Source organism: Macrobrachium nipponense, chromosome 12 (genome assembly GCF_015104395.2).
Source record: "Macrobrachium nipponense isolate FS-2020 chromosome 12, ASM1510439v2, whole genome shotgun sequence".
Taxonomy (NCBI): Eukaryota; Metazoa; Arthropoda; class Malacostraca; order Decapoda; family Palaemonidae; genus Macrobrachium; species Macrobrachium nipponense.
The window spans coordinates 101,684,278-101,701,777 of record NC_087205.1 but is presented as its reverse complement, the minus strand read 5'-3'; the positions used below and the strand labels follow the sequence as shown (position 1 = coordinate 101,701,777).

General features: G+C 36.5%; 1 protein-coding gene and 1 long non-coding RNA gene across 2 annotated transcripts in view; both read left to right on the top strand.

The window, feature by feature from the left end:
• Positions 1–17,500, top strand: part of LOC135224714 (uncharacterized) — a 214,541-nt gene that overhangs the window by 123,496 nt on the left and 73,545 nt on the right. The window lies entirely within an intron of this gene.
• Positions 8,308–16,862, top strand: LOC135224712 (ATP synthase subunit delta, mitochondrial-like). Its single transcript, XM_064263995.1, has 4 exons — positions 8,308–8,434; positions 13,738–13,843; positions 14,773–14,965; positions 16,454–16,862. Exons 2-4 carry the CDS (start codon positions 13,739–13,741, stop codon positions 16,630–16,632), a joined length of 477 nt encoding a protein of 158 aa, XP_064120065.1. The 5' UTR covers positions 8,308–8,434; position 13,738; the 3' UTR covers positions 16,633–16,862.

The following is a 17,500-nucleotide window of genomic DNA, read 5'->3' as shown; positions in this document are numbered from 1 at the left end:
CGGATTTTGCCTGGGGAGATTTTCTTTGTTGGAACAGGTAGATGACGAGTAAAAATGGATCTCATTTCACGTCTTTCTCTTTCTTGACAACAAGAGGTGACGTGACGTTGCAGCCTTTTTTCGGTATGGTAGTACTGTCAGCCGAATATTTATTTGAAGATATAGACTGATATGTTTTGCAAAGCCTGTTGCATGTTTGATTGAAAAGTGGTAACTCTCAGTGAGAGTTACGTGAAATTCATTTATTATAAAGGTTGAAATCATCTCGCTTCAGAAATAAACGTTCCTTTAACTGCAAGTCGCTGGAATCTTCTTGTCCGGAGATACAAGTATTAAACAAAATATTCAGTAGAAAAACTGAAATAAACAACCAAGTATCAAGTATTCTATATACTATTTTTATTTCTCACAACGAGTGCAAATCTTGATAACATGAAAATTTTTCATTCCTTTTGCCCGATAACAAGCGCCTCAGTGGCGTGGTTGGTACGGTGTTGGCGTGCCACCTCGGTGGCCGCGAGTTCAATTCTCGGGCATTCCATTGAGGGGTCAGAGATGTGTACTTCTGGTGATAGAGATTCCCTCTCGACGTGGTTCGGAAGTCACGTATAGCCGTTGTGGTCCCGTTGCTGAATAACCACCGGTCCTTACAACGTAAAAACACCATTCAAACAAACAATTTGGCCCGATAACTGCTGAATCACCGTCACAAACATGTACAACATCTACTTATCTACATAATGTATTATTTTTTTTACCTTATAAATTGCCACTTAAAGAAAATGGCATCTCTGTTGGTAAAAGAAGCCTTTTTCTTTTACGTTTTCTTCATTGTTTCTTGTCATTCGCTCTCCTTCACTCCCTTCTCCAATCGTATTTGTAAATGTCTTTGTGACTCTTTGGCTCAAGCATTTGAAGAATGTATGTGGTAGATGGTCGACTGTAGAGGGTCGAAGTTCAGAGTGGAATGAAGAGAGGCGGGAGGTAAGCATATACCGAGGAACTTAAACGACAATACTTGGAAATGAAATTTGCTATTATATATATATATATATATATATATATATATATATATATATATATATATATATTACCAGCCAAACAGAAAAATAAAGTAACAAATGTGGATACTTTGGGAAACTCCAGACATATGTTATATTTGTAAGAAAAATTATAATAAATAAATAAAATAAAATAAAACACATAATCATAGTCGGTACTAACACCATCTTTGGCGGAAGATAAGAATTATGATTGGGGTAGCGCTAGAAACAACAGAATGTAGTCATTCTACTCTACTTAAGAAAAGGCAATACCATTGTGCTTTATATTCTGTATGAAGATTGATGAAGTTTAAAAAAATGATTAATTGGCTAATCGTTTTGCCTCCCTGTTTGTGTATGACGTTGTGCCTATCAAGACAGCGGGCTTTGTAAGGTTTCTATGTCTGTCTGTCTACCAGGGAACAGCCAGAAGATAGCGCCTCAGTGGCGTGGTTGGTTTGGTCTTGGCCTGCCACCTCGGTGGCCGCAAGTTCAATCCTCGAGCATGCCACGGAGGGGTCAGAGATATGTATTTCTGGTGATAGAAGTTCACTCTCGACGTGGTTCGGAAGTCACGTAAAAGCTATTGGTCCCGTTGCTGAATAACCACTGGTTCCATGCAACGTCAAAACACCATACAAACAAACAGCCAGAAGTCAGAATAAAAATTCATGACGCTTCCAAAGAAGTGGAAATGAATATCGCCTCGTTAATACCCCGAAATTCGCTTCGTTTGTACAAAGCAACGCCTCTTTCCAGTCACTGGGCAGGTGGGCCTCTCAGGGTCGTGACCAATATCTCCCTCTTTCACTCTCCCAAAGCTATACACTGCAGAAGCAGCAGCAGCAGTTGACTTGGATGGTTGATGTCGTGTGACAGAAAAAATTATACCTTCCAGTGAAAACGTCTCTACCTTTCTCAGTCTGTCTCAATATCCGGCCCCCCCTCCATATCCCCCCCCCTCTCTCTCTCTCTCTAGATATATATTATATATCTATATATATATATATTGTGTATTTATCTAATATATATATAATGGTTATGTATATATATTATAATTTATTATTATATATATAGTAATATCTATATATGTATATGTATATATATATATATATATATTATTATATATATATATATATATATAGATATAGTATATGTGTGTGTGTGTGTGTATGTTTGTGTGTGTATAATATAATACACACACACACACACACACATATATATATATATATATATATATATATATATATGGTATATATATATAAGGTGATAGATAAACAATTATTTTCCAGGCAAAAAAAATAAAAGAGTAATTCATTCAAAGAAAATCCTATTAATTAGGATGGTAAGGGGAAGTAAAGTTAACGATAAGGTTAAAGGGATAGCCGCCTCAGGAAGAGTTAAGAGTAAAAAAAAAGTTACAAGGAAATGATCGCAATTTTTCAAAAAGGATTGATCGCGCAAGCTGTTGCCACTTGAATGTCATTCATATATTAGCGAGACTTGTAGTTATGATTTTCTACTTGTACCTAGCGAACCATCATGCAACGAAACTTCTATCTACTTGCTTTTCATTATAGTTTTGTGATTGATCATTATATTTCGTAAGAATTTAGAACATGATTTCATCTCCGTAGGGGGTTAGTACCGTCAGTGCACCTCATGCGGTGAACTGTTGGCATTACTTACGGTTCTTTGCAGCGTCCCTTCGACCCCTAGCTGCAACCCTTTTCATTTCTTTTACTGCACCTCCATTCATATCCTTTTTCTTCCACCTTACTTTCCACTCTCTCCTATCAATTTTTTCCTAGCGCAACCTCGAGGTTTTCCTCCTGTTACACTTTCAAACCTTTCTATGTCAATTTCTGTTACAGCGCTGAATGGCCTCATAGCTCCCACTGGGTATCTTTGGTAATGTGCAATTTAGACCCTGAAGTACCTTTCTTCTAAGTCATTCTTACTTGGGACGACCGATTCTTCCATCGGTCTTTCATGATACTTCTAGATACATCATCCTGCTTTGGAAGGTGATCATGCCATTGTTTGACACTAGAGGTACTCATCTTCAACGACAGTTGCAAAGACAGTCATCATTGTACTGTATCATATCGTTCCCCTTAAAAACAGCAGTAAAATGTTGAACTTGGTCGAACGAATGATTTGTAGTTTTCAAAAATGTTTCGTGAGTTCTTTTCGTATTTCGCAGACATATTTTTAGTATTTCATATAGAAACGTCGGTATTTCACTATGCAAATTTATTATTTCCTAAAGCAAACTTACCTATTTTGACACATCTTTTCCCCAAGATTTTACTTCTTCCAGATGTTCAAAGACAACTTCCCTGCTTTCTCGTCTCCTCTTTTTCCCTTTGAAGAAGATTCGTGTCCGCTGATAACGGTCACTATCAGACCGCATCGTTCTTTAACGCAAGCAACAAACTCGGTCACTGTGTCTGCGAGCTATTTCAGTAATACTGTTGGCGTTAAATAGCGGTTTCTCCATGTCATTATTTTCTAATGAAACTCATGAAGTATAGAAAACTAACTCAAAGGCAATCGCGGTCACTGGGTCTCCTTATGAGTTTTCTTTATAAAACTCCGTGAAATTGACTAAAATGTGGGGTTTTCACGCATCAAACGGACATAAATCAAGGCTTTATGGTGAAACTGTTTACATAATGTTCATATTGAAAGTTCGAAAACGATTTGAATTTAACTTGTCGGTGTTTAAATGGAAACTTCTCATCAAGAACGGTTAGAGAAATAACTTTACTCTGAATTCGCGTAATATTTTTTCTTTTTATCTTTTCGAAAAGTTTATAGGTGCGAATTGCAAACATGATAGAATTCACATCATGACTTTGCTTTACAATAATCCGTATAATAGACTGAAATTAAGCTTTTTCACGCAATGGTTGAATCAAGTTGCTAATTGGTCAATTCAGGGCCTATGCAGGGTTTGAATCAAGGCTGCTCATTGGTTAATTGGAACACTGATTAGAATGACGATGATAACACAGCTTGTTTTAATACGGCAAAAGGGAAATGGCTTTTTAGACCCAAATGGAAGATTTTGCGTCTAAAAAGCGTAAAGCCTCTTTGTTGAAAAGATTCTGCGTTTCACTTATGAATGGGAGTTTTTTTTTTTTTTAATAATAAAGCTATCCCTTTATGTGCAACGTACATGACATCTTTATTTTGCTTTGATCATGTAAATATTTCTTTTATTCTTTGTAAGTGGTTGTTTTATAACTATTGTGTTGGTCTTTCTAATAAGGATAATTCAGTCATTGTTTTATCATCTGTTAGAAAATTAAAGTCTTTACTTCAGTGTGACATAAAGAAAAGGACAAAAGAATTATCATTGTTATCTATTCTAATGTTTTTCATACATATACATACAGGGGATTAAAACACCTATAATAACTGGAGGTACCACTCCTAGACGTAGTATTGATACTTTAAAACTGTATTTCTGGAATAGTAAAAACTCTGTTACTTCTGCTTGCAGCAATTAATAAACAACAGAACTGTCTCCGATTATGAAACCTTTGAAGGAAATAGTCTGACAAATTCACCGGTGGCGTCACTCTTTAGTGGTCACCGTTGTTGTAGCTATAACTTTGACAGTCGTTGTCGTACCTGTGCGGTTGTGACTGGTGACAGAGTAAAGGTTGTAACGTTTGTTGAACAGCAGCAGCGTCTGTGTCCAGATAGCAACGGGCGTGTAGACGTGAGCATTTCTGTCAGTGGTAGATTAACCAGACTGCTGATGAGGTTGGGGCTTACTTTCTGGATAATTTTCTTCTCATTAAGCCCTGGACATTTTTAAAAAATAACCGCCTCAGTGGCGTGGTTGATTTGGTCGTGGCCTGCCACCTCGGTGGACGCGAGTTCAATTCTCGGGCATTCCATTGAAGTGTGAGATATGTGTATTTCTGGTGATAGAAGCTCACTCTCGACGTGGTTCGGAAGTCACGTAAAGCCGTTGCTCCCGTTGCTGAATAACCACAGGTTCCATGCAACGTAAAAACATACAAACAAAATGATTAAAAATCTTAATAGTGTCTCAGACGCGATACCCCGTTAATTTATCACTATCCAAAGGACATCAGGAATCCATTAATTAACTTATATTTCAATAAAATTCAAATGGATTCCGATAAATATAAAATACTTTATTCTCATGAAGGTGCCTAAGCACAAACGAACAATAACCGAAAGTTCTGCGGTTTAAAAAAAAAAAAAATGAAAGATCCGTGTCTGAGAAGTAACCAGGAGTTAAAATTAATTAGAAAAGCAGCGTTGTTAAATTTTCTCAAACACAAATGTCAGTACAAGAGGAATATTCTGCAATCGACATCTTTAATCGTAGTGGTTGTACCGAACTGCTAACCAGATTCTGCCCAGGTACAAGATAATGAGGAAGGGCCAAGTCAAGTGGCGTCTCTACTTATTTCATAACAGGATCAGATTGATGTTCAAATTCCCAAAGAAGTCATATAAGTCCCAACCTGCATATCAGCTATATGACCTAGTGAACGAGACTGAAGTAGTATCCACCGAAATATAATAGTTTTAGTTGGTATCTGTTAAAATAATTGTAACAAAATATTTCATCTTTCTCTTAAAAAAAGTGGTGGGGAGCGCCTCAGTGGCGTGGTTGGTTTGGTGTTTGCTTCTCACCTCGGTGGTGGCGGGTTCGATTCTCGGCCATTCCATTGAGGAGTGAGAGATGTGTATTTCTGGTGATAGAAGTTCACTCTCGACGTGGTTCGGAAGTCACGTAAAGCCGTTGGTCCCGTTGCTGAATAACCACTGGTTCCATGCAACGTAAAAACACCATACAATCAATCTTAAAAGTTGGTATTTTTACACGTCACTCTTTCGCTGCTTGGATACATAAGTATCTACATGACAAATTGTATAATGTGGAAACTTCGTAAACGTTTCTACAATCTCTCTGAAAATTGGGTTGCATCACCGTATGCTTTATTACCTTCTCTCTCTCTCTCTCTCTCTCTCCTCTCTCTTCTACGTCTAGCTCTACTCTCTCTCTCCAATCTCTCTCTTCTCTCTCTATCTCTCTCTCTCTCTCTCTCTCTCTCTGCGTCAGATTACTTGCACTTACCAACGCCTATTCTTTATGGGATGCGCCAGCGGCTGGATTTCGAGAAATAAGAAATTAGTTATTGGCAGTTTCGACAGGTTAATATCCATATGAACACATAATAAGAAATTGTTGGTGGAAAGAAACTTCAGGGAGGCTTGCAGTCAATTTTTCTGCTTTTAATGGACAACAAATTATTGCAAAACTTCACATGATCGCCCTAACCCTTTGAGGGGGAACTTGAGCAATACTACTTTAGTAACCCTATCAAGATATCAGTTTTCTCGCTGTGAAAGTAATAAAGAAAACGTAAATATATAACTTGGGTAACTAAAGAAAAGTTGTAAGTTCAAACTTGCGTGATATATTGGATCATATGAAGTTTTTGCGATAGTCTGTCTCCCACCAGGATTAAATGTCAAGAAAGTAACTTTTACTTGGTAATGATACACATCAAGGCCAAGTATTTATCGGAGTTTATTTGTTGGTAAAAGAAGGTGTATTTTCGCAGATTAATCAACCGTCTACTTAGTACCACAGTTACGAAATTATTGCACGATGAGCAATATATTATAAAATTTTCTCAAAGATTATAATATAAAGTAGTAAAAAGTCACATCTCAGAGATCAATACACGATATTCATCGGAATATTGTGGGTGTGAAGTATAACTATTGATGTCAAATTTGTCACCATGAGAAATATTCTGGGCTGCATTTTTTTCGCAAATAAGTAGATTAAATACCTAAACTTAGAGGCTGAATTCGTTTGTTTCTTAATGAGAAGTTTTAAGCATTGGTAGAATAATTAAACGGGAAAATTTGAAGCAAATACGTTTAATTTTTTACCAGTTTACGAACGCCTCTGAAGAAAATGCATTCTACACCCATCATGGTCAAAACAGGAAAACATGCATTTCGTTATTTTCGTAACAGAAGGTAAGATATATATATATATATATATATATATATATATATATATATATATATATATATATATATATATATAAGGTAAAAGCCACGAAGGAAAAATAAACAACGTAGTTTCTGCAAGATCTTTCGACTCAACGTCCTTTACTCAGCAGATAAACTGACTTACATGAGGAATTAACAGTACAGGAAAGGTCGTATAACTGACAGATAGGGATTATAAGGAGATTAGTATCTAGAATCCGGCACACCTGGAGAATGAGTAACGTTCCCAAACAAGCATAAACATGGGTACAATAAAAAAAAAAGATTAAGTCAATCTGCTCAGACAAGGACAAGACAATTAAAGGATTATATAGGGCGACAGCTATTCAGAACTTGGTAAACAAAAACTTATTCACAATGCATATTAAACATACATATACAACGAAGATATCTGTAAGTTAGCTAATTTGTATTTAAGTCTGTAATCATATCTTTGGCTTGAACATCAGCACAAAGAAGAGTGAGATCATGTTTGTGAGTAAGGATGACGATTGGGTGCACATGGAGGATATGACAATCAGAGGACAGGAACTCATGCAAGTTGAGAAGTTTGTATACTTGGGAAGTGTGGTAACAGCAGACGGGAGGCAAATTGAACGTTTGGCCAAGGCATAAATCAGCTTGAAAACTAAGATGAGAATACTCAATGCAGTAGTACTACAAGTCCTGATGTATGGTTCGTCCACCTGGGCACTGATCAGAACCAAATAAAATACCATGCTGAAAAAAATATTTAACAAAAGTAAATAAATAAACAGAAAATATGCAGATTCCATGAAGGAGTGCACTCTCATTTGCGGAATCGCCAAATCCTCCACATATTTTGCAATGGAGCATTTTTGGTATTTCTATATAAGCATTCCGCATGACCGCATCGTTCGTCCCCGCGAATACGAAGTCCACCAGGAATTGGGGCGTCAAATGTATTTCGCCGTGTTCAGTACGAGCCCTTGGGGGTTAATTACAGTCGTCCGAATAAATATTACTTAAAATTCTTGTTCAGGAGGTAAAACTGCATAGAAAAACCGCAACTGCCATAGTCGAGGCCGCCGCGGAATAGTAAATAGATCTACCATCTTTTTTGCATATATATATATATATATATATATATATATATATATATATATATATATATATAATATAATAACTATAACCACTTATTGACGTGAAACTTAATGTTTAACAGACCGTCCTCGTGAGTAAATTAAGAAAGAAGAAGAATTCAAGCGACGGTGCTGCCCTCTTGCAGACGGTTGTTGAGCTACTCACCCAGATCCGTCGGATACAATAATAATTATACCACACAAGTATGTATAGTGGAAATATTAATCCCCATATCAAGATAACTTCCAGTGTTTCGTTTATCTTGAAGTTGAGGGGCATTTAGATTTGATTTAAGTGCAAAATTTAGTAGTTAATTGGGTTAAAGGTTTATATTTTCGTCTGCTACTACTGGGTATCTCTGCCAGCTGAGCCGGTTGTTTAGTAGGGCCGAGTTTTGTTTCGACAGAAACTTATATAACACCGTTAACTAAGTAGGCGTTTATGGAATAGTATCCTAATGTTGAATTTCATTTACAGTTTAATGCCCATTTAGCACGCTTTCGGGTGTATTAACATGCTTCGACGGCTTTAATTTATTACTAGGCTTCGTATTCTAGCTAAGGAGCGTAAGTCAACCGGTCTCGAGTAGACGTAGACCGGTTGTAGGTAATCTTTTTATTTTTAAATATCACCCCAGACTGTCTACTCCAAGGCTACGGCTAACCATTGATTTTAATATACAAATAGCCTAGTGCGCAAGCTAGGTTGACCGTCTGCTAGCTTAAACTAGGTACCTAGCCTATAGTTTAGTAGTAATTACTACTAGGCTAGATATCTTCGAGTACTAGGGCTACTCCTGACCACAGTACCCTAGTAGGTGCAAAAGTACGTAAATAGCTAGTACTTGTTTACAATCTGTGATTGTGTTAACCGGTTTACTAGCTGCGCTGGGAAAATAGCTAGGCTAGGTATCCTAAGTAGCCTTATTGTTAAGACTGAATGTTTGTTAGCTATGAAAAATACAAATTGATTTTTAAAATTTGTCATATTGTTAAAATTTGCAACTAATGTAAAACGACAAGAATACTTAACGTGGACGAACGCAACCCTGATCTTGCCTAGAATGCCCTATCCTGACCTAACCAGACTTCAACTTAGGCCTTCCTAACCTCATTTAGGGGGCCTTCCCTTGACCTGACCTGGCCTGGACCTTGCCAAGTAACACCAAACATTGGAAGCAGTGGACTAAGTTAACGTTTAGAGGTAGCCGTGTTGTTCTGCAAACTAGGTACCTATCCTAAAATTACTTGTAGCCTTTTCTCATTGGAGTTGGTAATAGGCCTTGTGTATTTTGGTTTCCTTGATTAGGCTATTATTAATTACCTTATTAGAGTTCAAAAGCAAGGCATAGTTATTACATATTGGTGTAGCAGCTCTGCATACCTATGTGATCATGCTCGCAAGGAAAAGAGGATCAGGGATGAATTATGAATTTCTGTTAAAAGTTCAACTAATGAAAGACTAACAAGCAAGAGAACATCCTTCAGTGGGCTAAATTTTAATTGCTAATGTTTTAACCCCTTCGCCACTGGCCTGCTACATTGCTGCTAATGCTTGCATACCGCATGAGACCCCCTGTCGACCGCGAGTATCAATCATTACTTGCTCCCACTAAATTTTATGTTATTCATATTTTTCCTTCATATTCTTATGTGAAAACATTGTGTGTATGGATATCAATGAATATTTTTTACCCCATTGTCAAAAAATTACAAAAAATATAGTAAGAATATCGGAAAAAATAGGAATATTTAGTAGAAAAAGTAATTGCAGAAGTAGGAACTGTTATAAAGTAGTAGAAATAGCAGTAAAGTAATAGAAATAAAGTAGCAGAAAAAGTAGTAAAGTAGTAGTAAAATAGTAGTAGTGGTAATAGCAGTACTAGTTTTCTTACTGAAACAGTTATTCCTAGGTTTCATACAGAAACAGCATATACATCAATGAATGTTTAGGCAGCTGGTAATAATAATAATAATAATAATAAAACAGTAATAATAGTAATAATAATAATAATAATAATGATAAAAAAAGCAACAGCATCTCGTGACCAATGCGTATATACATATGGGGCAGTTTATTCACCCCCATTATCATCTGCAAGCTATAAAAAAACACATCTCATCACAAGTAACAGGCCTCCATAGAAGTCCTTTCACCTTACGCTTTCCTCTTGAATGAAAGTACTACTCTGCCCGAGCATTCATCCATTCACACAATTTGTCAATTACATCACCACAAAAAAGGAAAAAAAATGCATCACGTAAGCAGATGAAATCTGGTGTATAAGCAGGAATCCCATTGCCACCCTCCGTGAATCAGGGGGGGGTGGGTCTGGGCGCAAGTCACAAGATGGATCAGTTATGAACTGCCAGCCTTCATCGACAAGAGGTTCAATGTCTTCCAAACACTCGTTGTCACTGTCAACCTCTAAAAAATTATCACTATAATCATCATCTGATAGATTTGGCAGGTACTCAGACCCTGACTCTGAAACACTATCATCTGACATGATACTGAAAAAAAAAAAAAACATAAAATAACTGCAATCAAAAGGGGAAAAAGATTTGGAATTCAAATCTACATGGTTTACGGACAAAATCGTAATCATCCTTCTCAGATAATAGCCTGAGGCGCACTGGTATATGTTGGCCAGTACCCCTCCTAATATCCCTATGAAAATGACGTCACGACGTCCATCGGACGCTCAATTGGTTAGAATGAATTGTGGGTGGAGCTTCAGCACCTCTCTCGTACACAATACTGTGTCTGGAAACCATCCAAGCTAAAGAAAACGCTTTGCTTTTCGAGAGGGATGAAAGACGTACACGCGTACGTCCCGGTCTTTTATTACTGTACCGTAAAAGACGTACATGTGTACGTCCCAGTGCTGAAGGGGTTAACAGCCCACTACCATTAACTCTGCTGTATACAAGAGGTACATCTTTGGCAGAAGCAGATGTCCACACTGGGGAACAGTACATACTCTAGTAAGAGCAAATGACCTAAAACAGGTGCATAGATTTTAAAACATAAATATGTGAGGCCTTACGCGCAGTACGTAACTTCAGTGTGTCATTTGCTGACACTTTCGTTGGATGTTTTTTAAAGTGAGATGTGAATCAAAAGTTACAGCAAAGACAGTTAAAACCCTAGACTCATTTAGCAGTCGTCGTCCACCTGTAGGGGAGGATTGGGGTGAAAATCAGGACCAAAGCTACTAATCAATAGTGTTTTCATTCCACTACTGGAGTTCAGCCTCATTCCCCACTGATTACATCATTCGCTAACTGTTCCATGTTGTGATTAAGGCTAAGGGTGCTTCATTTCTCATAAGTAGAGACTTCATACTCCTACAAGTGGCGTATCATCAGCGTACTGAATTTTGATTTTCCAGACTAACAACTATAGTAGTAAATTCATCATCAGAATGGTTACCAAATACTATAGTGAAAGATGTCTAAAGTCTGGCAGAGTATAATTTCTTAAAAATTTCTGATTTTCTTATTTTTTCTAGGGAGAGACTTTTTCCAAGATTAGATGGTTATATTTGCAGGTAGGGTGGTATTTCTACAGAAGCAATCCGCGGTGGCCTAGACTATGGCAATTGACGTTTTCCTATGATATTTTACTTACTGAACAAGAATTTAAAGTAATATTTATTCGGACGACTGTAATTAACCCCCAGGGGCCAGTACTAAAAACGGCGAAATACATTGGACGCCCCAATCCCTAGTGGATGTCGTATCCGCAGTTACGTTCCTTGCAATTTGTGCAGAACTTTTCTTTAGAATTACCCTGCAAGAAACGTAACCACGGATACAACATCTACCAGGGGTTGGGGCGTCCAATGTATTTCGCCGTGTTTAGTACTGGCCCCTTGGGGTTAATTACAGTCGTCTGAATAAACATTACTTAAAATTCTTATTCAGTAGGTAAAACTGCATAGAAAAACTGCAACTGCCACAGTCTGGGCCGCCGCGGATAGTTACCCTAGATCTACCAGTAGGGTAAGTAAGAAAGTGGGACAATACTGGTATTACCATTATGAATGAGTGCCAAATAATCCTGATGGGTTCTGGCCCTTGGTCCTCAAGACCTAAATTTCATAATCAATCAATTATGACTGACATTGCAACAAGTGCATTATGAACATCGATGCACATATACAATTGAAATATTTTTAACATTATTTTAATTTGAATGAGTTTTTCTTTTCTTTGTTGAATTATGATTTATATGCTAAGAAAACCCTGTGTAGCAAATATGGTAAGCCACAAGTTCCAGCCAGGCGGTTAAGAAAAAGACTGACAAGGTGCGTGGTCTTTGACCACTCTTCACCCGATATACGCACATGTTGCCAGATCTCACAAGATTCCTTGCTTTCATCTGCATTTTAACCGGATCCAGCTAGGCGCTAGAAATTATTCTATTGTTAAGACCTCAGGTTTGTAGCTATGAAAAATACAAATTGGCTTAGAAAATTTGTCATTTTTTATAGGAACAATAGATGCAAGTAGCCCAGACTTAGTCAGCCATTAAGTTGACCTAAGCATATTTAGTAAAAAACTTAAAATATGTTTATGATACTTTGGAAATACCATACATTGCCTTTTATATAGGAATATTCCATAACGTAAGTTGGAAATGGTCATTGAAGCATGGTAACAAGTTATTTGATAGGTGTTAGGTGAGTGGGTCAGAGGTATAGACAAAATCTCCCTTCACCGGCTTTAAGCCAGCTCTTGTTCTTTGTCCATGGTTTACTTATAATGCCTTGCTACCTTCTGACTGACTGCCATGTCGAAGATTCGTGTTTTGTGTGTGTGCTTGTATTTTTCAACAAATGCTAGCTATGAGCAAGAAGAGTGAACTACAGGTTTGAAGGAAGTAAGTGGGGCCTATGTACTATGGGCATTTAAAGTCCTGGTTTGTGGGTAGGGGTCTTTTGTGCAGAGGAATATGTTCAGCTAAAAATAGAGGAATGCATAAGTCATTCGCCGGTGTCTTGATTTGTGTGTGCATGTAGTATGTAGTATGCACTTTGTCCTTGATACAGTTGAATTTTTTCCTCTTCCTCCTGGACTTCACTCCCTCCCTGACACTGCCAGATTTTTCAAATCCTTCACTGCAGACTCCATGGGTTCCGGACACAGTTTTTTGCAGTCCTCCTCCTCCTCCTCCTCTAATTCACTTTCTCTGCCTAGTTTATTTCTCCACTTGCTTGCTTAGTTCAAGGAGGCAATATGTGTGAAGACTGATGATCAACAAATGCTCTTTAATGGTTGACCCAGGTGCCTACGTAACTATGATTGATAATGTGGACATCCCTATGTTTTTAATTGGGTAATTCTTGAATCTGGGTAGTTTATCTCATATAAGCCAATGTTTTTCATTGACCATGGTTAATTAGTACTTGATCCACTTAAAGTAATTTTATTTAGTGTTAAAAGATTGAAATTATTTTTGTAGAAACTTAGTATATAAAGAATGTTATTGACTTTTTCAGAATGTTTGCCCGAGTAGCTTCATCTGTTGTCCGACAGGTACCACGTTTTGGTACCAGGGCATACTCCGATGCCCCAATGGCCTTCACATTTGCTTCACAGAATCAGGTTTGTTGCAATAATATACATGGTGAATTAGTTTGATGTATGGGAGTGTGATTTGTTGATGCCGTACAAAAGTACATCCAAGCTTATGCAGTTTAGAGATGCAATTTCGTATTACTGCTGAAGGACTTATTCTTTTAAGGTATCAGGGACTAGTATTGCAGTTGTCTTTAGTGAAAGATGTATAATAATAACCATTGGATAATTCAGTTATCTTGCTACCTATTTAAGAAATTTTAGCTGATTAGACCTTATATTCTTATTATTAACAGTTTATGAAGGCTGTTTTCGTAAAAGTTCTGTAATCTACTATATACCAATACTATATGCAAATAATTATGAATTTACACATGTATAATGAGTGCTGGAATGGAAAATACTTTATATAAAAGTAGATGTGATTTATAGCATGAAAACTATTTTAGATATTTTGTATAGCAGCATAAAACTATGTAATCTTGTGTTTCAGCCATTTGATGTTTAAATACCTGTAACTGGATTATGCAAAGCCCTGTATACAATAAAAAAAATGGAGATAATGCCTGGTGAAAAACCCCAGTTTTTAATCATACAACAAAAAGTTATTGATAGTATTTTTCAAAATAACAAAGAATGGACAAGCTCAAAAGAGAGAGTGAATATGTGTGCAGTATATACAATTTTACTTGCATTCAGATGTGTTTACATGCTCAGATTTTAAATAAATTGTGTATTATAATAAGGAAAATATATTGAATACAGTAAGAGAGAATGAAATTACTGGGCTGTTTTATATGAGTGGAAAGTATACTTCAGTATCATAAGTGGTACAGCATTTACTTAATTGTATTGTTTTTTTTTCTTTTATTAATGGTAATGATGTAGATGGTACATAAGTTTATGTTGATTTTGCTATGCCTCTTTATATTCATGCATTATTTTGCTTCATGCAGGTATTCTACAATTCTGTAGGTGTTAGACAAATTGATGTTCCCTCCTTCTCTGGAAGTTTTGGTATCCTGCCTGCTCACGTACCATCCTTAGCTGTCTTGAAACCTGGAGTAATGACTGTGTTTGAGAGTGATGGAACAGCCAAGAAGTTCTTCGTGAGCTCTGGAATTGTAACAATCAATGAAGATTCTTCAGGTAATGATTACTGTTAATTAGCTTTGTTAAGTGTAGGTAAAATCATAGTGTGTTAGTTGTAGGACAAATTATTTACTGGAAATCTTTCCCTGAAGCTCAGCAGATTAGAAGTAGAATTGTAACATCAAGGAATAATAAAAGTATTGATTGTTCATATACAAAACAAACCTTCATTCTTAACATTAGGATAAATCTAGTGAGCTGTAAAACTAATTTTAAAAATTGTGTATGCAAGGAACTGTTGGCATCCGTACTTGATCACAAGCAATGCCTTCGGCATCTCGTGATCGCGTCACATACTTTCTTACAGCCTTCAAGAGAGGACAGGCTTTGGCCTGCTTTTGTTTTTCTGTGTTTTCAGTGTGTGTGCTTTCTGTTGGATTGTTCCAGTATCAGGATTATCGAGAATAATTTTACCTCCCCATCAAAGGTTCCTTCAGGGTCTCGCAAGAAACAGGAAATACCCTGGTATTAAGGGGTTCCCTTGTTTGAGATTCTTAACATTGGTGTCCACAGATCCACTCGCAATGTGTAGTAGGTGCACAGAAAATGTATGTACAATTACCAATCCTTGTTCTGTATGTGGTTTTTTGTCGGTAGAACAATGGAAAAACTATATGAGAAGGGCCAGTACAGGAGAAATGAGATGAAGGGAGCACATAATTATTGTTTCTGCAGTGGCAGTATTCCTTTGGTTTTTGCTGCTCATGACCATGCTCTAATGTCTTTACCTGTCCTGTCTGTAAAAGAGCCAGATATTTTAGCTAACACCATTTACACTGTTATAGTGTACATTGTATATGTTGATTGTGTAGAATCTTCATTTTTTAGCTGCTGTGCTAGAGGTCATAGTTGATTTTATTTTCTTATTATAAGAAAAGAAGGAATGGAGCGCTGCTGAATTTAGTCAATACCCATACACAAAGGTTGTAGTTATATCTTTATTCAGGTACTAGATAGAGGATGATGTAAATATTCTTATTTAGATATTATATAGGTAAATTGACACAAAAAGCTCTTGGTTTTTGTCGTTTGAAGTCTACATTTGGCTGTTTACACCTTTCATAGATGCTTTGCTATCTTTTTATTTTATTATCTCTATACTGTTATTTTATGCTAACTCCAGAGGAGCATAGAAATTTGATTTCCATATCAGGTTATACTTTTTTTTTTTTTTTTTTTTTTTCTTGGTAATGATACAGTTACAGATACATGTAACCAGCTTCCACCTTGTATACACATAAGTTGCCATATGCCACAGATTCCTTGCTTTACAATCTTTCATTGCTTTTTAACCGGTTTGCAGCTGGCGCTATTAGATTATTCTATTGTTAAGACCTCAGGTTTGTTAGCTATCAAAAATACAAATTGATAAAAAAATTGTCATTTTGAGATAGTGGTAAGTTTAATATAACAGCAACAGGAAATTGTACACAATTTTGCAGGGACTAGCTGCCATTTGAGTTACAATGATTAATTTGTTTTCAGTACAAATTCTTGCGGAGGAAGCTGCTGGAGTTGAAGATTTAGATGTTGCGGCTGCAAGAGACGTCCTGTCAAAAGCTCAGAGTGCGGTGAATGCAGCGGCGACTGAGGAGGCTAAGGCTGAAGCACTGATTGCCGTTGAAGTAGCAGAAGAGTTAGTTAAAGCAGCTGAGTCTGCTTAAATGACTAATAGTTGTTAGAGAGTTAAAGGACACTTTTTTTGGGAACATAGGATGTTTATATGTTTTGTTAGGGAACATGTATTTATATAGGGGAATTCATTGTTTTTAATATAATATACCATGGTTCCCAAACCAAATTTTTAATTAAATATCTTCCAGTGGAAGGGACTTGTATTCATTATTTTGTGCTGATGAAGCTTATGATCCATGTAAATAAAAATTATTATTTACTTGGTTTTTATACACATTTTCACTATGGTATCTATGGCCACATGCCTGTATTAACAAGAAAACACCCTCAGACCTTTTCAGGTTGAACAAATGGCATATGGTATTCAGAAATCTATTAGCAGTTTACTGTTTCAATTGAGTTACCAGGTATGATTCGAAATGTTTTAATTTTCCTGTGGATAACCACAATATTTTCACTTCTGCAGACCTTTGATGTTCCCACTGTTTGTAATATTTCATTAGAGAATTTGCAAAATCAATCTTGTTTTATGAACATTTTTCTGTCTACAGCAAAATTGTGTGTAGAAAATTAATCAGTTCAAACTATTTAAAATATTCCGATAGAAATTTGAATCTTTTAATGAAATATTGCTATACTGAAAGCTCTAAAAAATTATTCCTAATTTTTTCTTATAACAAACTGGTTAATATCACATTTATAAATTCTCATAACAAACTGGTTAATATCACATTTATAAGTTCTCTGTATACTGAGTGACGCTTCAATTTTCAGAGCAGCACTCTCTTCAATATAATCTGTTTAATGTTGAAAAAATATCACAGAAGTGCAAAAGTTTGGGACAGTTGATGGTTCTGTAGTTGCCATGCAAAATTATTTTCATAAAAATCCCTTTTT

What these genes read in the sequence shown, in the direction of transcription:
- LOC135224712 (XM_064263995.1), top strand. Translation starts at nt 13,739, where the DNA reads ATGTTTGCCCGAGTAGCTTCATCTGTTGTCCGACAGGTACCACGTTTT. An exon ending in CATTTGCTTCACAGAATCAG is followed by an intron (nt 13,844 to 14,772) that starts GTTTGTTGCAAT and finishes TGCTTCATGCAG; the next exon opens with GTATTCTACAATTCTGTAGG. An exon ending in AATCAATGAAGATTCTTCAG is followed by an intron (nt 14,966 to 16,453) that starts GTAATGATTACT and finishes ATTTGTTTTCAG; the next exon opens with TACAAATTCTTGCGGAGGAA.